This window comes from Lonchura striata, chromosome 1 (assembly GCF_050655825.1).
Source record: "Lonchura striata isolate lonStrDom1 chromosome 1, ASM5065582v1, whole genome shotgun sequence".
Lineage (NCBI taxonomy): Eukaryota > Metazoa > Chordata > Aves > Passeriformes > Estrildidae > Lonchura > Lonchura striata.
In genome coordinates this window covers 67056991-67080775 of record NC_140703.1, presented here as the reverse complement: position 1 = coordinate 67080775, position 23785 = coordinate 67056991, and the positions used below count along the sequence as shown (strand labels likewise).

Here is a 23785-nt window from a genome sequence, read left to right as displayed (position 1 = left end):
AAAACTGGAAGATAGCCATAGATATGGTTTTGGGTTTTTGGCAGCAAGATATGGAAGTTATCAGCAGTTCTGTTGTTGAGACCTTAAATGGCGGACCTAGTCAGCCAAAAAGAGCTACAAATTCCTTGTGGTTTTGACCTTTTTCCTAGTTTGACAGCAGATGATTGAGAGTATGCAGTGGGTAGTTTATGACAGCCTGTGCAACTAAGGCTGTAGTGTGGCTACAGGGTGAAGCCTGTCCTTGACATAATGAGCTGAACCTTTCTCTACTTTACAAAGATAGAAAGATAAGGATTAGTCCCACATGTGGAAGGCTGCTTTCCAGAGACAAGGCAAAGTGAATTTGCCAAAACTGTTTGCAGAAATCCATGATTCTTCATCATTCTGTGGTTCAAGTACCTCTTCTGATCTCCAGTTCAAAAGCTGACACTCAATATATCTCTCTGTTTTGTAATGGGATCTTTACACAGCTCTAGAATAACCTCAGATGAAACACCAAAACATGGCAAAAAACAGATGGGAATGCCAGAGTTCATGTCACCTCATTCTTCAAGAATATTGCATAGAATGTGCCAGCAACAAAGGCTTGGATTCAATGTCAATGTTGAAGTTCATTCTGCTAAAACAACAAATTGATGAAAATCCAATGGAGGAAAGTGATCTTGAGAGCAGAGCATGAAGAACCAAAGAAGGCAGAGCCTGACTGATGCAAAGGGATGTACCTGAGGGGGAGTTAAGGTCATGTAGGTAAGAAGGATCACCTGTGGCTAAGCCATTTTGGAAGGATGTTTGCTTGGTTTGCAGCTGTTTCTTGAACACCCAAGTGTTCTGGTACTTGGAACACTAAGCCCAGTAAGGGAGACTGGAAAGGTTTTGTTTGTTCCTTTTTTCCACCAAGGTAACATCTAATTATGCAGCCAGGGCAGTTGAACAGACAGATCCATGAATGAAAAGTTAAGTAGATTAAAAAACTGAGGGAAATGGCTAGTTAGCCCTTTCTTTTCTGATGGATATCTTAAATGAAATCATATTCTAGCACACCCCTCTCGGCTATGATCTCACAACTATTACTAATTCTTGGTCATATGAAAATATAATTCCTTTCCCAGTAAGAAACAAAGGTTTGTCTGTAGTTTCTCCCCTGAGCCTTGATGACCTTTTGGGCTTCTGTGCTTAAGACTCCCTTATGTGCTGTTGGATAAAGCAATAGGCATGACTTGGTACCATCCCATTCTTAACCTCTGAATCTCATCCCAAAGAGGTAGATAACTTATGGTCCAGCTGGCAGGGTGCAGCCTCCCGCAGTGCTGGAATACTACTTTAATTCATGCCCCTTGAGCTATTGCAGACGTGCCACTGCATCCCTAAGAAACATACACGGATCATAAATAAGGTTAGATGTTATTTTAAGTAATAAACACTAAGATACAGAACTTCATTGCAGCCTTCTGTCTTTGTCTGTCTCTTCGTTTTGACTATTTTTAGTTTGCAGTTAGCGTTATGACTGTGAACTCAAGGAACACTTGGACAATAGGTACATAAATAATTATGGATAGGTCTCCAGAGCCTTAAACATTAGCAGAGAATTCAAGTTAAATACTGGCTGGTATTATTCCATGGCTTGGAAATACAAGCTGTACTTACACATATTGCTATAATTTTATTTCCCATGGTGAAAACCTAAGCTGGACATCGGTGGTGGTGGAAGGGTCTGCACAGAAGCTTTGAGAATTGCAAATTGATGTATTACTGAATACAATACTGCAGAACAAACTGGTGCCATCTTCTATGTTTATCTGCTTATACTTCTCAGCAGTGAACTTTGAGCTGTCACAGAAAACATATTGCATAACTAGACATGCCTGAGAGTAAAAAGAAAAGTTTTACTGTTTTCCCAATTGATATTTAAAACCTGAGTTAAAAAAAATAGCTTGTAAGGATAAAAGCTAAGTGTGTATCAAGGGATACTGTATGGCCTAGTGCTTTGGGTTGTGATAAAAAATAGTAAAAGTACAGAAAACTTGTGTAAACTACTGAACATTTTCCAGTAACTTTTTTTTTTTGCATGTGTTTTTCAAATAGGACTCTTAAATATTGTCACCTTTTGAAAATAATCTCTTGTGAAGTATTAGTAAAGTGGTGCAGAAAGTAAGGTTTTTATGCAGAGATATAATTTCTTTAAAAATTGAAATCTGTATTTATAAAAGCACTGCCTATACAGCCATTGATGTTGGTAAGAATGTTGCAGAATTGCCATGTAGATTTTCTCTATTTGTTTTTATTTTCTTTTCACAGTCTGTGAGAATACTTTTGAGTCTTTGGAGAGCTGGGTCAGGACAGTGAGTAATATAGAAGACTTTCACCTCCTGCAGATCACCCCTGCAAATGGAAGGCTGGGAAGAAATAGAAAATGTTAAGACTCCACTGAATACAAATAAATGTATCACTGCAACTCTATAGAGAAGCATGAGGACAAGTTAGGCAGAGCACTGGTTTGAATGACAGCCTTGGTGATCAGGGAGGTTCTTTGTTTATATCCGAGGCACTTAGTTCTCCACAGAGTCTACAATTAAGCAGGCCTGTATCAAATGTGAATCAATCAGCTTTTTTCCTACTAGGAACAACTGAAACATTTTACTCAAACCTCCCATTTCATGTTGTATCACTTTGTAAAACCAAGTGGGCTCTCTGGAACACATCAAGAGCCAGAGTCAAATCTTTCTGATGGAACTCAGTAATTCAAGGTCTCATTTTGAGGTGGCAACAAGACCTCAGGTCTTGTATAGGATTTAAAAAGATGGAATTTTAAATTACTTTTCCTGCCCTTGGACAGTGTACTAGCCTCCAGGTGACAAGTCAGTCTACAAACTTGTAAGTTCACAGCTAGGAAAGGGGAAAGCTCTCCTTTGGCTGCTGCACCCTCTGCCTGCTAGACCACGCAGGGAGTCATTTTAGATCACTGAAATGATAGCAAACTGTATCAGAAGAAAGGGAAAAAAACAAAAAGCAGACATGTAGAAGATGGCATCCTGCCATTCTAGTGAGCTGAACCAGCCTGAGGGAGACTCTAACCAACAGGTGTAGAGAGGGAGCAGGAATACTCCTCTTTATGGCTCTGTGCCACTAAACCAGTACATCTGCTTCTGAAATGGAACCCAGGAGAATCTTTCCCTGATTCTGGGACTGCTGTGTAACAGTTGAGGTGTACTGGGCCTGAAAGAACACACAGGAGAGCAGAGCAAAAATCTAAATGCAATGTGAGTCTAAAATATGCTTTTTTAGAGCATGTGTGTGGTAAGTCCTGGTCTCCTGGTACTGCCTGTGTGTCTTGTATTTCCTAATCTGCAATAACTGCCTAGGAGATGAGTTTGCTACCCAGAAGACTTCTGACTGCTGCATGAGTGACAGAAGGCAAATCCAACCATCTTTCTCAGCTAAAGTAAATCTTCCATTTCCCTATGGCTTCCATTCCACTATGGCTTTCAACCTCAGCCCCAGATCATTCTCCTTTTCTATTTCTCCCCATTCTTCTTCCATCTCAATTAACTCTTTATATTCCAGCTTCAGCTCTTATCCCCACTGAAAAGGAATACAACCATTATAGGTCCGTTCCAACTCAGAATATTCTCTGTTTCTGTGAATCCACACTGTAGCAAGTGTCCTGAGGAGCAGGTATTTTATTCTAGAAATGGCAATGAGGAGTCTTGATTGATTCTCCAGAGGTGACAGACATGTATCTGGACAAGGTAAGAGAATAAAGCCTGTGAAGTCAAACTGAATATATTTTTGAGAATTTATTCCAGCACTTTATAGAAAACTGAGGTAACCCAAACAGAAGCAAAACTCAAGTCAGTATTACAGAAAGAAAAATCACCAGTGAATTCACATGTGAAAGTACAACCATACACTGTTCATTCTTTAAAGCTTTTCAAATTTGTACAAGTTTCAGAAAGACAGATTGGCTTAGTTTGTTGGCAATTCACAGCTACTTTGAAAGAACAAATGAAACTGTTACTGTACTGTAATGCAGTGTGACATTAGTATGAAAGAGTCAAGACCCTCCCTCTGTCTCTGGTCTCATTTGAAGCATGACAACATCACACTACCATTACTAATGCACAGGTCCCCAGTGTACACTGGGTCTCACTTTTGCATGCTCTGAGCTTTCCATACCCTTTTCACTACAGATCTGTAGATGTCAAGGACTCCTAGCCTTGAGCATGCACTACTAATTATGTATGAGCAAAGCACATTTATAAAAGACATTTTAAAATTAAATGTGCTTTCTCTCGGACCTCCTACAGTCAGGAAAAGATCTGCAGTTTGATCTCAGGAAAACTATTTCAGCTTCAGACAAAAACATTTGGAATGTCAAGGGACTACTGGAAGTCCTGAGAACAACTTTATGAACATTACTGTTGTAACTCAGTAAAATCCATTAATGTTTCCCATAACATTGAATCTAAACATGCATCAGCATGAACCATGAATGATAGTTCCAAGTTGCAATATGTCCTAACATTTCCAGATATAACAGAAACAAATGGCTGTGGTCATTCACAACAGAACATTGCACAATATCAAACAGAGTGCCTCTTTTCAATATGTATAAGGAGATTCCAGATGGATGATGAGACAAAAGCAGATATATTTATTTGACTGAATTTATAAGAAACGTTAAGGCTACTATTTAATAAAATAAAAATCTGATTACCATGTAAGAAAACCTTTTTGGAAATACTTTCTTTTTTCAAAATGTAGAAATTCTCTGCTGACAATCTTATAAAACACATACATGCTGCAAAAATGAAACATACAGAGGAGCAATGAAGAATTACCTCAGCTTTCACCACCACTTCACTTGATTGAAATTGTTCTTGTGTTCCATTAAGCATAATAATATATTTGGAAAATGTAAATAACCTAATTACATTTTTTTGCTTCAAGCTTCCAGGCACCAGTCATATATCGCAGTCGTATAAAAAGAAGATCCCTGCCCATCTGCAGCCAGCTCCAAAAGGGAACTAACTTAGAACCTGTGATTAATGAAGAAGAAAATCAGAATGACATTGTTAGGAAAAAAATGAGCACCAGCAAGCCTCACATTTAAGCAGTCATAAACCTCTGCATTCTCAGTACACTCAGCCCCACAACCTAGACCTTAAAATGAATAAAAATATATGTATTTTGAAAGCAATTGCTTTATAGTATTCCATTATGCCACAGGTGGGACACTCTAGTTTGCAAGCAGCACAGTAATTCCATGTATGTGACAAGATGTGCAGTGCTCTCCATGACAAGGCTTTGTTCAAGAAAATAGGAACCTGAACACCAATAACTAAGCAAATGATTTATCTACAATCTTTGGAGAAGAGAACCACCAGCTTGTCTTACAACAATAATCTTCAGGCAAGGCAAGGAGCCCACACTACAAAACCAAACCTTCTACCATCTCTGCTAATATTTGTTTTAGGTGCAATGAACACATGGAACTGCACTGAAAGGAAACATTTCCAGTAAAGCTGGCTCAGGGCAGTCTGTACTTGCACCTTTCATAATTACTACAGTTCATTATAATTTCTGTTGTCCATAAGTTGTACTGAGGAGATTAAAAAAAGATAAAAAACATGAAAAGGGCAAAAAAATAGAGGAACTGCATTTGATGTGGGGGAAGTGAGCCAAAGCAAGCAGTACCTCTCAAGCTGGTTCTGCACTGAAGAAATACACAGAGAGCTATACTTCCCAGTAACTCAGTGGCAGAAACCTCCTGGTCTGAACAGGTCTGAAACAGTATCACATCTTAAGAAGAGATGGTGCTCTAGAGGATGCCTTAATAGCTGAGATTTTTGGAAGGCAAGATAACAGTGAAATGGAATTGAATCAATAAGTGATGATGGTCAAACTCCCTGCAAAGTGGTTTACAACTGCACTAATTTATTAACACATTACAGCAAGAAGACATGCCAAAGTAGCGTTTTGTCCTAGCACTGTAATTCCTTACTTTTGTCTCCACTCCAGTGGGACTGCAGAGTTTCTCTGCCATGCTACCCTTTCACCCACTCTTTCTGTACCAAGCCATGGCAGTAGGCTGGCAAGGATATAAAATTCAGAATTTGTATGGAAGGAAGGCTGTGTGCTATCAAAACAAGGTAAATAACCTTGGATAAGTTATTCTGGATTGACATGTCAGGAATCTTTTACAAACATGAACTATCTCCCTACCTTCTATTTCAGTCCAGTTGACAGCAACTTCTGCTATAGGTATTTTCAAGCGCTGGGCTATATAAAGAAGTTCCACGTCAAAAGCCCTGAAGAAGAACATGAAATACCAAATATAATCAACATACTCCCAGATGAAAGACAGTGGAAATGTTAATTAAATGACTGTTCAGTTATGTAGTTGATAACAATGCTCTATGGGTCAGATACACATGGATAGGAAATTAATTTTCCTGACTAAACATCTCAGAACACAGCCAAAATACAGACAACAGTAACAATACTTCTCTGTAATCTGTATTTAAAGGCATAGATGACTCTGTGTTCAGTCCACTACTTGCTTTTCCTTCTGTTACAAACACAATTTAAACATTTTTGAAGACCATGAAGACCAAGCAGTCAAATGTACAGTGTCATCCACATCTCTAGTAGTTTCATCAAAGAGGACATCTACCTGCTGTGGCTTTATGATGATCTGATGGGTGCTACTTTTACTTTCTCAGTAAAGGAACTCAAGTTGGCAGCATAGAAGTGAGAAATTATTTATTTTACCGTGCACAACAGAATCCAAACAGTTTAGTGACCACTTAATGCACAATAACCCTCTTGAGAGACTTGTCTTTTTTGTTGGCTCAATTTTTTGCAGATTGTATAGCAAAATGAATTTGGGCAGTAATCCTGCTCTGTCAGGTGCTCTTTCCTATTCACTTTGTCCAGAATGCACCTTAATCTTCTCAGTTCTCTGCACAGAGAATTGTCTGTGTGTTTCATTCCTGTAAATGCATTCTCAAGTAGGCCTTCTGGCTCTGAAACACCAGACTTTTGATATGCAACAAGTAGTTTGGCAGCTGTTAATGCTTGTTTAGAAATAAGCATATGAAGCTGCCAGTAGCTACTATTGACAGGGTTGAACACAAATCACAATTATGAAGATTGATAATTTGCCTTAAATTCTCATTGCTAAATCCAAGAGAGTTTTCTTTTGAAATGAAAGAAAGTATTTTGCCACTGGAGGGAATGTATGCAATAAAAAAAACCAGAAAATTATTAATTCATGCTTAGAGGGTTGCAAAAATTAATGTTTTTAGTAATTCCAAGTAACACTAGAGAAAAGATGGAAAGGGACAAAGTGATCAAGAGCAGACAGAAGACATACTTTAGCAGGTTGCTTGCCAAGTTCAGATGTTATTTCCTTCTACTTCAATCCACCTTCTCCTTTTAAGCAGTGCATTTCTGTAAAGCTATTAATGAATGCAACAGCAGCAGTCCACTCTGAAATGTGCATGTAGGTCTGACACACACAGGCAGGGCCCCACTGAAGTACAGACCACAGCAGGATGGCTTGCTGCTGGAATCACAGGCACGCACACAGACCTGGACTTGCGCTCTCCGTGTACGTGACAGGAGAGCCACTGATTTCACACGGGACACCACTAAAACAAGCAAAGGCAGCACTGACAGATGTTATCTACAGAGGCTACAGCTATTGTGTATAGGGAATTTAGAGCTGCTTTGTAAATCTGACTTTGATTAGGACACAGGCCTTCTCATTGTGACAAAATAAGTTCTAATAATAAATTATTGTTTTACCTCCGTGAACTAAATCTGCTCCAAGCAGCCCTGTCATTTCAGTACTGTCTTTACATGAGGGTTGAATATTATTTTATTAATCACTCCATGGTCTCCTCTACTAAAGAGGTAGTATTTAATTTTTTGCTGACATTTTACATTTGTAAGCCAAAAACCCAATGTATTCACCTTTTAATGTTTATGAATAATGTGTATTATGACTAAATCTAATTTTGTAATACTTACTTAAATGACTAAAAATCTTAAGAGACGCAAAATAATTGTCTGATGAATTAGACTGCATGAACTGCTCTAAAAGTATTACACAAACTATTAGCCTAGTGAACTAATAGTTATTTGCAATAATTCCTGTGGACAACTGATTACTGGAATGTCAGCAGATACATCACAGAACATTAAATAATTCTGTGAACTACAGGGCTTAAAGTAAGAGATTAAAAGCACAGGAATTAATCAGGTTGAACACTAATATTGTTACATGTGGTTGCCATTTGGGTAACAGTGAATATATCCTGAAATTAAAAAAAAAACAACAGAAAAACAAAAAACAAACAAACAAAAAAAAACAAACAAACAAAAAAACAACAAAAAAAAAAACAAACAAAAAAAAAAACCCAAAACAAAACAATTCAAAGCTGAAAGGAGAATGACTTCCGTAGAATACCACCGGGTTATTGTTTTTAATTTCTTTTCCCCACCATCTCTCAGTATGCCAGAATGGTTAGTCAGGGAATACAGACTGCAGTGTGCTCAATACACTGACAGTAGTGCACCCATACTGCAGACCACCAGATCCAGATGGTATAGGAGAACCATACAGAAGCTTCCACAGCCAGGATAAAACTTGGGTGTGTTAAATGGAGCCTACCCTAGAGGAGATCAAAGCCACACCAGCAGATGAGCTGTAAGTGCAATTCACGTGATTTGCCACAAAGCCATTTGTGAGCAGTTAACCTGTGACAGAACTGCTCTCAGAAACAGCAAGATAAAATTCACACCATGTACTTCATTCTGCAGCCTCTTGGGAGGGGGGCACACAGCTCAGAACACCCAAACGTGGCTCCTGACTGAAAGAATTCGGGTTCCAATCTAAGTACCCAGAGTCAGATAGCAAAAAATCTATAGTGTGAACAATTTCCCCATCTATTTCTAATAGTGGCTCCATGATGTGCTAATTATCACAAACATGAATTGTAAAGAAAAAAATTCTCCATGTACTTGTGTTTTGGTTAAGTTACAATTTAAGACAATTCGTTTGAAAACCAAGTTGGTAGGTGTTTAATTGAATTCAGTCTTTTTAAACTGAATCCTTAAGATGCTTAAGCTTATAAAATATTTATCCTTAAAAATGATTCTGTATTTTAAAATTGCACTAGGACTCTTTCTTTTTTTGGTCCAATATTATGTGTTTCAAAAAACAAAATCAGGCCTTCAGCTATAATGTTTTAACTGGAATTTATGAGTTTTGTACATCCAAGATCTGTTTTTCCAAGAAACTCTTAAAGGCAAATAAAACAGCAAATGGTCAAAGAGGTCTAACAATTAAACAGGATGCCAAATAGGCTAGACTGCCAAAACTGCCCTAGCTGAACTTGGGCTTTTGAAAGACCAAGTGTCAGCCAAGAGCAGGACTTTTTAAAAGACAAAACAGAGTTAAAATGGCAAAAATATTTTTGCGTTGACTAGACACTCATAAACAATTTTACTTGCCATGCAGAAAAACAGGAAAAAAACCCAATTCATTCCACTGCTTGTGTTGGTCTACAATGGCACAAAAGTGGGAAAAAAAAATCCCTGCAGCAAGATGAATGCTTATTTTTCTGCAACTTTTATACAGAAACTCATATTTAGAGATTAGTGACAAACTAGAGAAACAAACATTTTTTTTTTTACATTGATCTTTCCAAGTTTTAAATGTGCAACAGCATGCCTTGTTCAGTGCACAAGGCAATTTTTATAGATAAAACTAATAGCAACAATTTGATCTCTTCATTGATCTGCTGACTTGTACAATGACATCATAAATTGCCACTTCACAAAAATATGCCAATCAAACCAGAACACTAGAACTACATTTTAAATTTCACCTCCTTTTATCATAAAGGTAGGACTGTAATTGCTATGTCTAGTTCTTCTATGGATAGACATTTTCTGGCAGGAAGAAAATTTATCTTTTTTTTTGTTGTCAGAAGAAATCAATGATCAAATTTAGGACAGGAAAACTCAGCCAGCGAGACCATTTAATTTTCCAGTATTTCTCCTGTGCATCAAAATTTTACACTAACAGTTAAATTTTTCAGGTCAAGACTATAGATGGAGAACTAGATCTTCTTTTATAGCCTGAAGTAATTCCAACTGTCTCTGTTACATTTTTATAATATCTCTTTTAATTTTCATTTTAGTTTTAGATTAAAAAATCTGCTCCATCCATTTCTGAAAAACAGATTAGTTGTGTAATCAAATTCAGAATCTAAAACACAAAGCATATGCTCTGTGTTCAAAAGGTTGCTTTCATTTCAAACGAATGTTAAAACTTTGCTATTTAGAGAGTAAATTTCAAGAATGTTTCATTTATACTCATATATACACAGCCAAAGAATAGTTAAACAAAAAAGACAATGAGAACACTCGCCAAAAAAAGCCAGTTTAGGATGTAAATATTGAATATATAAACAGTTTGTAGAATCTATTAATTTTCAAATGCCTTCTAAAATTTAGGGTTAGATTAAAACAATATTCTAGGGAATATCTTGGTCTCTCTTCAAGAAATGTTACATGACACTTTATTGCCATAATGATAAAACTGTATTTTTCCTTGTATGCTTCAACTTCAAGATTTCCTAAATGTAAGCATCTATAAATCAAATTCATCACAGCAAGAAGTAAAATCTGGTCTGTTTTCTAGTATTTTTAGTATTAAAGAGGTGATATTCACATCAATGTCCACTGGAATGGAAAAAGCATGGTGAAAGCATAAAGAAGGGAGGATCTAAGCAGGTGGGAATTATTAGATAGTTGATTTTATAGTACTTTTGTTTAACATTAATGAGTAAACATGTTATGCATCAATTTTAGTCTTTTTAACAAGCATTCACCTAACACTGTAGTACCCCCACAAATCCAAGCTTGACTAAGCTTGAGCAGACATGACAGACAATTTGACTTGTGCAGAAGCCTGGTGTTCATTCCTTTCAGCTCACCAAACATTCCAGTGCAGCAGCTGGGGAGCCCTCAGCAGGCTCAAGGACTGGGGTGCTTAACTCAGATGGCTTTTATCCTATTAAATTCCAGCACCCCCCTGCATTATTCCCAGAACATCTGAGCACTGACCATATGGAACTGAACACTCCTTCAAATACCTAACAGAGCTGCATCCCACTTGTTGGATTTTAAGATTCAATGAGAATCAAATAATTTCCTTGGATGTCAAGTAGCCCCAGCGCAGTGACGCAGAAGAGGAAATAAATCCAGATTTCAGAGCCTCTTATCCAGTACCAAGATAGTAGCTCCTCTGCTACCCCTTGCTGATGGTTTCAGTATGAACAAGTTGCTCTATGACCCAGCTGGGGACTCCACATTGTTGCAGGTCAGCAGAAGTACTATTCCAACTACTATTACTCTTCTGTCTCCATACTCATGATATGCACAGATCCTCTATGGCATAATGTCTAACCAGTTTGTATTTTCCTTTGTACACATGCTATGCAATGGAAAAATATCTGGGGCCAGATTTGCTTAAAATAGGAAGTTTCCAGCATTGAGCTGTTTCAGATTCTTATACAATTTTATACAAAGAAATCTAATACTATGGGATGAATGCTTGATGTCCCTATATAATTTCCAATTGCAATCATCCCAACTGTTTGTACAACACTGACATTTCACTTAGGACTATAATTTCCCTGAACATATGCACTCTCCCCACATATTTATATTTCCCACCTCCCAGTTCATTTCCAGATCTTATGAATAATAACTGGGAAAGGGACAACACTCAATTTGTGCACTGACATGCTATCTTCCAGTTACAGATGCTAAATTACTAGCTATGGAGCAGAAAAGTAACTTTTGAGACCTTACTATAGGATTTTGTCTTCAGCAGTGGCAATAATCTAAGTTTCTCTCCTCAGCTGTTCTGTGAGATTTGGTTTAAACTATAAATATAAAAAAGAAGGTGGGTAAACACAGAGACTCGATTGAGAGATGAGCATGAAACCAGACAATACATTGCCAGTTTGTGCAGAAGTAAACCAAATTTTATAAACCCCAAAAAACCTAAAGCTGTTTTAGGCAAATTTGTGACTTGGAATTATCTGAAGAGCTTCTTTCTTGGAAGAACTTGAGTTTTCTTTTCTTGCCACACAAAACAAGCATTCCTCATCACTAATCAGCACATTTCAGATAAATAAGAAAATACACAAGGGATTAGTTTATGCATTACTATAGATAAAAGAGCAAGAATAGAAGGAACAATGAACTAAGACATGAAGATCTGGTATGTTCGACACCAACGATATAATTGCTATAAAATATTAACAATATCCCTTTTTCATTGCAACTGAAGTCTGGAGGGGCAATATAGCTGTCAAAGCTCAGCCTAGAACTATACACATTGGAATTGACTAGAGCTGTAGGATTGTACATGATTGTGCTCGGGAACATTGTTCAGCAGTTCTGCTCCCTGTCAAGCAAGCAGAAGCCCATGATAGATTTTCTTGAATGAAGACAATCGTTTTAAAAGGTTTGATTACACCTAATTAAACTATCCTTTCTAGCAAAAATTGTGGCATAGAATATCTACAGAAATTATGGTATTTGTGCAAAAACAGTGTTTCAATCCCATAATAGTAGCCGTGGCAGTATCATTCACATACAGGAACTGTTGTAGCTAAATCACAACTAAAGGAGCTGTAAAGTAATTAAAATACTACACATAATTTTCAGTCATCTTAAATTAAAGATATCTGTCAATGTTCCTCACATAAAATACTTTAGCAAGAAAGAAAGTAAAGAATAAGCATTTGCTTTCACTTTAGAGTCCTCAGCAATTATAAACACCTTATCAGATATTGATTTTACATAAAATGCTTTGGTTAAGCATTACTGAATTGTAATGTATAAAAAATAACACTGATAGGAGTTTTGAATATGATTAATAACTTTCCTTATCATAATAACAGTTTCTCTCAATTTCTTACTCTGCTTGCATGGCTCGTATCTGTAAAAAGAGAGAGGACTCAAACTGGGGATGAATTACAGCACCATCAAAAACTGTTTGTTTAAAATTTCTTCTGGAGGCGAAGAAAGAAGAGTTACTGGGATTTTTAGTTGAGGCCTTTTTCCTCTTTTTTCCCTCTCCTCTTTTCTAATCAATTATCATTTCCTATGACAAGGCAAAACCAAAATATCCTACCTAGGATTACATATATCTTTTGAGAAAAGATAATAAAATTAAATAAAGAATAAAATTAAATACCCAACTACTTTCCTACAATGTATCTTAATAAGAACATAGAATTTCTAGCAGTTACTAGGATACTTTAACATAACAAGAAATCGAAGCTACCATGCAGGCAATACTGTAAATGGCTAAAATGAGCAGCTGGGATGTATACACAGACATCCTATGCTTCATTATAGTTGCAACACTAAAATTACTTTTCCAAACCCATGTTCAATTATAAAAAAACACCACCAACAAAAAAAGGAGCAATTTACCAGCGTTCTATGTGAAGGCTTGAGAAAGTCTGCAAGGCAGCTTCTCTGGTTAAAAGTTTAAATCCACACTGTGTGTCCCGTATCTCTTTGACACAGAGAAACCACACCAGGAAGTGGAACCCATACATGAGGAGAGTTCGAAAGTAAGAGCGCTGTGGACAAAAGGCAAGAAGTTAGGTGGTTTTATTTGAGTGATGAGTGAAGTACGTGAAGAGAGCTGTCTTACAGGACAGTAACCCTGTTTTGTGATAGCTTTCAAAGTTTATATACTGGTTGTATTTTGCACTGGAATGAAAACAGAACTTACCAATTGTTACAATACAAACAAAATCCTGCCTGAAAGGGAAATATTTTCATCTAGAGAAAGACTTGCCAGTCATGTGTATAGTCTAGGATAGGAGAAATCCAAGTTCCTTTTTCTCCTCTCCCCGCTTCAGAGCAGTTTTTCACTCTGGATTATGCCTTATTAAGTAAAGCAGGAACCTGCAACTGGATTTCAAATAATCAGTGGAACAGCTATAGTATCTTCTGTATTACATACTTCTTTGGAAGTATATAATGGACCAAGTGAAAACCAGGTCTAAAGCAAAGGCTGCTGCGTAGGATACTTAATTTTGTATTTCCAGCAATGTTACAGTCATCTCTTTTGTTCTTTTGCTTTCATGGATATGTTTTATATTCCTGATAAATGTACCCAGCCGGCTCATTGGTTACACTTGTGCTCCTGACACAATAATTATACAGATAAGTTTGTCCATGAACTCCAGAGGCCAGAGTCTGGATTTGCAGAGGTCCCTCTTAGTCTTTTATTCAAGACAGTTCCTAAACATCTAGAATTGTGATCTAAAAATTGCTTCTGAACTCACTGATGTTCTCAAGCTAAATTTAAGAGATTGTATCTATGACTGCCAGCCATAAATCATGTAAAATCTTTAGGAGCCAATGATCCAAGTGCTATGTATCTCTGGGTGATAAGAGATGCCTTTAAAGTCAACAATTTACAATCTCACTTGAAAAATAGAGAAGATGCTTGGCTTGCCTTTGGCTCAAGGGAAACCAAATTCATAGCTTGTGTCTTTTGAAAAGTGCTCCTGGCCCAGGTTAATGTGTCCTCTTTGGCTCTTTTGGCTCTGTGACCAAGAACACCAGTCTCCCACCAGGGCCAGAAGGGAAGAGCTAGGAGGCTGCATGATCGTCAGACAGTGAAACTGCACTTACTTCACAAAGAGGAGTTCTTGGGTTATACTCATCACTCCTAAGACTATTTATGCAAGTCAGTATAGATTCATTAAAGGACATTAACAATTCTGGAAGCAGAGCAGAATTCTTGATGTATTGAGACTGAACATAAGGGTGAAATTCTGGTCTTAATAAGTTCAATACAGCTGCTTATCACAGCTTCATTCTACTGTTTTAGATGCCAATAAGTCCAGAGAGAAATCCCAACATCTAAAAGATTGCTCTGCAACTCTTTTATACCTACTGCACTATACAACAGTCTTGTCCCGCTATAGTAAAGGTAGTCCTTCTATTCCAGCCTAGGGAACAACTGGGTGATGAAATGAAATGGGTTATACATTTCAAGCAAATCAGTACTACCTAACCAGTTTGTGATTAAAAATTCTCTATTAAACTCTATTAAAAATTCAGAAATATGGGGAGAAGCAGGATGCAAAGGCCGGACATGTCCTAAAAATTATACTTTTGCATTAAAAGATCAAAGTCCTGTTCCAATTCCTCTCCCTAACATACCAAGACCTTCAAGAAATATGAATGCACTAGGAAAAGTCTGTCCACATGCAGTATTTGACCATGCAATGAAACACTTTTTCTGGGCTCCACTTTATCAGCCACATAATCTTCCTGTAGTAGTTCCTAGTATCTGATTATGATGAAGGTTTTTTTCTTGTTGAATTCTTTTTTTGGTTTTCGTTTCTTTTTGAGGATGAGGATGCTTTGAGCATGCATTGAAGATGCTAATATACACACAGCAATATTTGCAAGAACTCAGAGTGAACCACTCCAATACTATCTCATAAACCAGAAGAAAAAAAGTACAGATCTACTAGAGGCTGAACATTACCAGTGTAACTTTTTTTGATCTTCTGTAACTATTTTAGTAGTTGTTTATATATTTCAGAATAATTTTGAGTACTAAACATCAGTATAAACAAAGAGAACTCTTTGAGAACATTCACCATGATGAGCACATCCAATGACACTAAAAAATGAGCCCAGCAATGTGTCTGTTGCAATACAACTTCCATGCCTGTGCTTTGTCAATTACTGTCTGCCAAGACATCAGAAAATCAGATGCAAGATAAAGCCATGTGCCTGTGCATCATTGTTTAATACACAAGAGTTACACATAGAACAGTACTGTCTGTGTGTTCAAAACTCAGAAAATTTACTATGAGTAATACAGAAGACTTAAACCACTTTCCCATGAATAGAATTACTCTTCAAACAGCTGGCTGCTAATTATCCCTAACTCATTTTAAACAGGTTTCAAGATCTGCAAGTCAAATTCTTGCACTGGAAGGAAATCAGTAATAATGAACACATCAGCTGCTTTCCCTTCCAGCCCCAGCACTGGTTACTGGCAACCAATTCTGTCAGGGTTTAGAAACTCTGCTTGTGAGATATTCTCAACTATAAAAATGAAATTCATAAATTGGAACACTAACTTAAATGAGTTCAAAGTGCCTAAAATCTAGAACACATCCTTTGTATATGACTGAAGACATGCATGACAAGCTTTTCCTTATTTTTAGCGTCCATTCTTTTAAAAATATTGCTTATCTAACTGCAAAACCCGTAGAGCAGAAACAAATAATGGAAATATTTGGTTACAATTACACAGCCGGAAATGGCAACAAACCTTTGCTATCGAGTCTTTCTCCAGATGAGCTCTAGAACCACAGGAAATAGCCATCCCTTCCTGTACAGGAATATAAATTAAAGAGTTATTTCTTAAATTAATATTATTTGAATTGGTGGAATCTTGTGTTGAGAATCACAAAATAAAATAAGAAAAAACTTCAAAGCAGCACACTTTTCTGCTTCCTATAGCAGCACTTCTACTGCTAGGTTTTGAGCCTAAATCAGTCTTCTACAATTAAGAGACAATCTAAAGTTTATTACAATTTGCATAAGGTGCATGCAAATTGCCTCAATTTATTCAGGTATTTTTTAGCTTTACATTGTTTACTTTATGCAAATGTTAGCAGTAAAGATAAGTATGCAGCATTCCTAGGATGGACATTTTCCTTAAAAATTGCTTGATGGAAGCAATAACAGAATAAAGCACTTATTGCACTGATGTATCTTCAAATGAATAAAATGCCATGATATCAGCCAAAAATATAATCTCAAATTAAATCAACATGATCAAAACAAAAGGTTTAACACTATTCTCACACTACTTCCCACATAAAATCTCTCAAATCTACTGGATTTGAGGCCAGTGTTGGAGAACCAGCAGCTGCTGCAGCCCTGGTAGGGAAGAGTGTCAGGGTCACACGCTGCCTGCTGGCTCTTGCACTTGTGGCTCTGGCACTCACAGGCTGTGGCCCCTTCCACAGGCACAGCCCCCACAGCTCTGTCTGGGAGGCTGCACATCTCTTCTGGCACTCTGGGAAACCAGCTACAAGCACCTCACCCATCTGCATTTAAGCAGAAAATAAACCTCAGTTCTTTCAAGTCAAGCTCCCAAAAGCGAATGACTGTGCAGGGAGGTGTTCTTGTTCCACAGGTTTTTGAATTTTTGTTTACAATAAAACGTTCTTCCAAATACTATCATTAAACTAAGGACCCTGAGAAAAGAAAACCTATATAAAAGAGGGTGGAATTAAGATGCACCCTTAAAGGTATATAGGATGACATCAGATAAAATGAAAAGACAAAACAGTTCACAAAGAAAACTAAGCAGGCATCACATGGCATTTATACACAACAGAACAACTTCAAGCAATTAGCAGGAAGGATAAACAGCAAAATAGAACATTCTGTACTGCCTTGGAGTAGGCACAATGGATGCAAAGGAGGTAAGAACTCAGTGAAAGCTCCTTCTGACAGCCCATTCTTGAGGTTTCTAACCTTACACTTAGGTCTTCAGACATACACCTAGATCTTCAACTGGATCTCAAAAAATTTGAAGAGAACTACAAAGTCTATCTTGTGTATTAAAGTATGCAAGTGTATTGCAGTAAAAGCATGAGAATTTATACTCACAGGCCATGGCCGGAGATTCTTTAGACCTTCTTCTACTTTTTCAATATCTGCAAATTTTGTAGCCCCATCTGCATCAGCCATAAGAATTGTTTTCCCCCGAGAACTAAAGACACCCTGCAATGAAAATAGTCAATAAAAAAAATCGACATATTTGAAATTGATTATTTGTCATAAGCTAGGTGCAAGATGCTAAAAAATCCTATGTAGTAACACGACAGTGATATCTCACAGATTCCACACAACAGGTAAGTCTTAATATTCTGCTACTAACAGAAATTTACCTATTTATATGGTAATAGCATCTAGAGACTTCACACTGTGAGTGTCCAGAGTGACACACAATGCATGAACATGAAAGGCTAACAATCCTCGGGAAAAAACTGAATCTAAAAGGCAACAAGTGCTACAGTCAGCTCTAGAGGGGAGCACGAAGAAGCAGTGATTAGCAGTTACCACTGTACTGGATGGCTTTTCTTTTCACATGTGCTATGTCAGGAGGATGCAGTGTGAGTTTTACCTAACACTGTTTCATGAACATTCAAGAGCTATTTCTCAAAACTAATTTAAGACTACTGTTTCAAGTGACAGTATCACTACAAAACACTTGTGATGCACAGGTTTCTCAGCTTATGTTGCCATATGCTTGGTCAGAAAAAATTTGTAATTTTTGAAGGGGGTCCAGACAGGAAAACAATTAGCAGTGGGTGTCACAGAAGTACTGTTGCAACCAAGCATGTGTGCATCTGGAAAAGACTGGCAAGGAAGTAGCTGTACACACATCCACTCTACACGATGCATTGCAAAAGTATATCACACAGAAAATTGTTCTCCTTCTCTTGAAATAACTTCAAAATTGTATCTCCTACAACAGTAACATATGTTCTAATACTGTGTTTTCTCCATTTCTCATATTTACTAATTTTTCATAAAAAATAAATTGACATACAAAATATAGAGCTGAAAATAAAGACATGTCACTGAAAATCCATAGATGATACCACCCTTTTTCAGAAAAGCAGGGTGTCATGCACTGGAGGAATACAATGTTCCTTCTAAATGTGTAGCAGCTATTTCATATTTAGAACATGTTCATTTTATAATAACATCTATGTGAAAGCATGAATTGTGCTTTTTTGACTATCTAGTGTGGGTGATAGCAGTGGGCTTCAGTAAACATAAACTTTGTTGGAGGAGTTCTTGTTTATCAGCCATGTTAAAAACCACAGCCATGACCTGGAGAGTGAAGTTTGCCAATTTGGCTCTATTTTTTCTACAAAAGCTTAACTTCAATCTGTAACAGTTTTGGGTTACTTTTTTTGGTTGGTTTTTATAAATGCAAACCTATTTCTAACATGAATATGAGATTCTAACATGAACTAACATGATTCGAACATGAGAACTAACATGAATATGAGATTCAAGCATTTTTTTTCCACTTTGAATTCTTGTATTAAAAAAAGTCTTTGGTGTTGATCTTTCTGGAAAGACAACACTGCTACCAAGATCTAAAATAAACTTACTTTGAAAAAAATTTTTGCTTTAATTTATAGAATCTGTACTCAGTTTTTGCCTGATCCATTTGTTAATGCATTGAATTCAAAATGTCAGTCAGCACAGCTCTATCTTCTGCATATTTGGGCACAGGTACTTCAAACAGAGAAGGAGATGAAAGTATTAATTACCGTCCTGACTGCTCCCCCTTTCCCTCGATTTTTTTCCAAAGATATCACTCGCACTTTGTCACTTCCATATTTCTTGCAGTACTCCTTTGCAACCTGACAGATACACAAAAAGCCAGCATAAAACAAAACTAGGAACCAAGGGACAAGTGTACATTTGCTCACCCTTCAAAAGAAAATAAATTAATAGCACAGAGCTATAACCACTTCAGTCGGCACAAATACATTGCCAGTGTTCGCTGGAGCCTGTTTGGGAAAATAAAAAACAGTCCACGGTTAAAACAAGAAGACTGAAGAAATGAAGTAATGTTCATTAAGAACAGGATATTTCCCGAAGCAATTCAACCCCCATCCTCCCACCTCTATGAAACTCAATCCTAATTTAATTTATATCATACTATTACAGATCTTTTCTATTAACACCAATAGTTCATAAAAGAAATACAATTTTCTATGACAGCCATCTATTTCTCACTTGTCTTGCTGCTATTTGTGGTTTTGAAGAAAAATTCATGTTGATCTAAAGCCATATTCACACTGCAAGGATCTGAACATTTTGGTATATGTTGTGGGGAAGAGAAAGCTTGAGTTTTCTCCTAATTTTTTCTAAAGGTTGTCTTGAGGTCTTTTATGTCCAGAGGGCTGCAGCCATTGTATGCTCAATTGAAAGAGATAGTAGAAAGAATGCACAGCAGTCAAAATTATATACCAGCAATTCTTAAAGCAATATACATTTTAGTCTCTACCTCAAACATCTTCCAAGCAGTAGGAAAGAAAACCCACAAGCTGGCTAGCCTTCCTTGCCAGTAACATAGATCAAAATTGAAGCAGAAGAATACAGAACTATTTTTTTTTACAGAAAATACTAATACTAGCACATGGTTTTTTAAATTAACAATCCCAAAAAGGGTGTGGGAAAGAACTGTGTCACTTGTTCTGTCACAGTATGAATGAGACATTTTAAAAGACTTTTTAGCTTCCTCAAATTCCTATTCACATCATCACTATGCACATGTAGAGTATTTCAAGTGAAATTTCTTGAAGTTAGGATTAGAATTCCTAGAACCACAGCTGCAGGAAAATGGCTGTCACAGCTGCCAATCAAGAAAACTAGAATTTGCAGAAGAATTGTATGTGCATTCATGTGCATATGTGCCATCCATGATGCAATGACAGAGATAATTCAGATATGTGAACTTCAACTGTCAACTATTTCAAGTACCAAAATATAAATATAAACCACTGTTATATTCCACAAAGATACAAAAATCCAAACAAAATTCCACGCCTCTGATTGCTTGGGAAGACATTACATTTTCTTACCTTTGCAGTTTGATCTTTACTACCATCATTAACCACTATCACTTCATAAGTGAATGAAGGATCTTGTTTCTTGAAAATAAAAGCAGAAATAATGCATTTCATCCAATTTCTTAAGTAGGCAGTAGGTCTTTCAAACATCATTATTCTTTTCTCCCTACCACAAATTCATAGTTGCCAACAGATACTAATATGATGCAGTAAATTTGGTAAGATGGCATAGCTACAGAATTTTGCCATATTTGATGCAGGTACTGTAACATTGGCTTGTCATGCTACCATCTAGAACTGAAAAATCAACTTAGCAGTAGAAGATGGAAGCTCAGAAAAACATCACTTTTAAAAAAACCTAAACAAAACAAAATCCACAAACTTTTACAATGAGCTTCTTACCCAGGGAACAAATTCTATTGAAGAACAGATGCTTAAGAAACTTGTTGGAACAAACCAGGACGTAGTTTAGAAAGTTAAATGCATGGTTAATCCTTAGCTCTGTCTTGGGCAGATTTCATGTATATGAAGATTGTTTCATCCTATAGTAGCATACTAAATTTTTACTTAATTTAAAAATCCTTTCTGGCACTTGATCTAAAAATTACTGATAAGAGACAGAAGCATTATTTCTAAGTGGCCAAGTACTACTGTTTTAATGTACACTAATATAACAAAGTGACTAGATCACCAACTTGTTATATATAATACACAGGAAAATAATGAATTTTGAATGCAAAAAGAAAATACCTGTCTTTTTTCTAGATAATCCAAAGCTTCATCCATCATAAGTGGTACTAGAGAAAAGGTGGAGGAAGTCAGGTTAGTAGATTGTAACACCAAAAGCACCTGCACAAGCAAGCTGAAAATAGCCACAAAGCAAGACTGAGCAAATCAACTCTTTCATACAACACTACCTTCAGTAAACAAGCTTAGCAGCTGCAACTCTAAGTGCTGTCCTTTCTGAATGCAGAAAGAACACTGAAGAAAATCACACACGTGATAAAAAAAAAAGCATAAAAACTTTTATTCTGAGGAACCAACTTTACATTTTAAAGTATATAATTCTCTGCACAACATTAAAGGAAAAAAAAAAAATCATTTATGACTGACACTGCAAAGCACCACTGACTATCTATATAAACAAGCTGTCAGCTTGTGTACTGCCACATCAGCTTTAGAGCTTGATTATTTCTATCACATCTAAAAGCCTTCACTCAGTATCAGGTACTCCTATCTATGGCCAAGTCAAACACAAACCCCTGAGACCATCCCTTTTTCTGCTTGTCTGAAGCTGCTGTAGTTGTTTAAAGAGTGGGAAAATCTCAATTTAAAAGTATTTTACTACTTCTTGCCTTGCAGCATGTGCAGAGGCAATGAACAGCCATTCTTCTGGGGTTCATTAAAATTAAGAGGATTCTTACAAGTGCTCCATGCTATTTTTAGCAGTAGAAATCAAGTTCCACTATGCCTTAATTTTGAAATTCAATGTACTTGGACTGTTTTCTGGAAACTGTGTCCAAAATCTGATACATAATCTGGTCTGCCAGAATCTACTGCTAATGCAACTGACCTCTGCATTATTACAGTAACAACAGATAGCTTTTCTTCTTTTCCTCAAAACTAGAAAAATCTTACACCGGTTTTCCTCATTGTATGAAGGCACAACGACAGAGAGTTCTCTTGTAGCAGGATCATGTATATTTGGTGCAGATCCTTTCCTGCACTCAGCATCTTCGTGCGGCATTGTTTTGGCAGTTACATGAGCGATTACACAAATCTGTGATGAAGAAGAAATGAAAAAAGTTGTCAAGCATTGTTAGAAGTTTATTTAGTTGTTAAATGTTCTACCAGGGGCAACTAAGTATATTTCAGTAATAAGGTGGGTCACTGTTGTGGAATTTCACACAGGACCAAAACTCTCTCATGCTCTTTGGTTACTCCCACTCTGACCACTGTCAGCATCATTGGCTTGCTGCTGTTTTTAACTGCAAAGCATGCAGATGCTTCCAAAGCTGTGGTCCGAGCTCCTTCCCCAAGTAACCTTGAGCACATAAGCAGGTGCCGCCTCTGATCCCCCACCACGCCACTGAAATCAATGGCAAAGCTGAAATCAACGACCAGCCAGCCATGTGTGCTTGCAACACTAAGGCTCTGATTGCTTTATGCGTGGATAAAAAAAAGTGGTAGAACTTGGGTTCTGTAGCACTTTTACTTGGCGATACCACACACAGAATAACTTAGGTTGAAAAACACCTCTGATATCACCGATGCCCCAACAACACCGTATCGATCAGACCAATGCCAAGTCTAGTCTTTCCTTAAACACCTCCAGGGACGGTGCCTCCCCCACCTCCCTGGGCAGGATGCATACGTGGCACTGTGGACAGGCAACAGAATTTCGCTTTCCAGGGGCTCGACCTCTTAAATCTCGCACGGCATTTCGGATACGCAGAAACACAGCAACTTCCCAAATGGTTAACGCGGAGGCGTTACCAGGACATTTCCCAACACGTAAGGTAAGGCTGAAATGCTCCGTCCTGGCCCCCTTTGCCAGGCACGGTACCCCACGCCCCGCCGAAGCACATTCCCCGCACAACCCCCCGCAGAAGCGCAGCGCTGCCGGCTCCAGCCGCCCGGCCCGGCCGGCCCCACGGCCTGCGGGGCGCGGCAGGACCGCGGGACCCCGGGCGGGGCCGGACCGCGCTGCCCCGCGCCGGGGGGCGGCACGGGGCGGCCTCGCGCGCCGCCCCCGCCACGGAGCCCCCGGGCCCCCCGTGCGCGGCTCTCACCAGGACGAGCAGGAAAGCGGCGAGGGCCGCCAGCGCCAGCGCGGCTGCGGGCAGGGGCAGGGACGGGAGCGGCGGCAGCGCCATCGCCCGCGGCAGCCGCGGGGCCCCGGCGCGCCGCGACAGCGACGCGGAAGCGGCCGCGCCGCCCGCCGGGTGCCGCTGGGAGCCGCCGGCGCCCCCCGGCGGTCAGCGCCCGGCAGCGCCGCCGCCCCCATCGCCGCCGCCGCCGCCGGTCCGCCCGCG

The 23785-nt window shown here is 38.2% G+C and overlaps 1 protein-coding gene across 1 annotated transcript; it reads right to left on the bottom strand.

The window, feature by feature from the left end:
* Nucleotides 1-3779: 3779 nt before the first annotated feature.
* ALG5 (ALG5 dolichyl-phosphate beta-glucosyltransferase) lies at nucleotides 3780-23669 on the bottom strand. Its single transcript, XM_021541903.4, has 10 exons — nucleotides 23543-23669; nucleotides 22389-22530; nucleotides 21501-21547; nucleotides 20763-20831; nucleotides 19443-19535; nucleotides 17761-17874; nucleotides 16409-16468; nucleotides 13528-13679; nucleotides 6223-6308; nucleotides 3780-5036 (listed from the first exon to the last, which is right to left on the bottom strand). Exons 1-10 carry the CDS (start codon nucleotides 23624-23626, stop codon nucleotides 4924-4926), a joined length of 960 nt encoding a protein of 319 aa, XP_021397578.1. The 5' UTR covers nucleotides 23627-23669; the 3' UTR covers nucleotides 3780-4923.
* Between the last annotated feature and the right edge of the window lie 116 nt (nucleotides 23670-23785).

Excerpts from the sequence above, each read along its gene's own strand:
- ALG5 (XM_021541903.4), bottom strand. The coding sequence starts at position 23,626 with ATGGCGCTGCCGCCGCTCCCGTCCCTGCCCCTGCCCGCAGCCGCGCTG. Across the intron at positions 21,548-22,388 it reads ATACAATGAGGAAAACCGGT|TACCACTTATGATGGATGAA; the intron begins GTAAGATTTTTC and ends CCTTTTCTCTAG. Across the intron at positions 5,037-6,222 it reads CAACTGGACTGAAATAGAAG|GTTCTAAGTTAGTTCCCTTT; the intron begins GTAGGGAGATAG and ends CATTAATCACAG.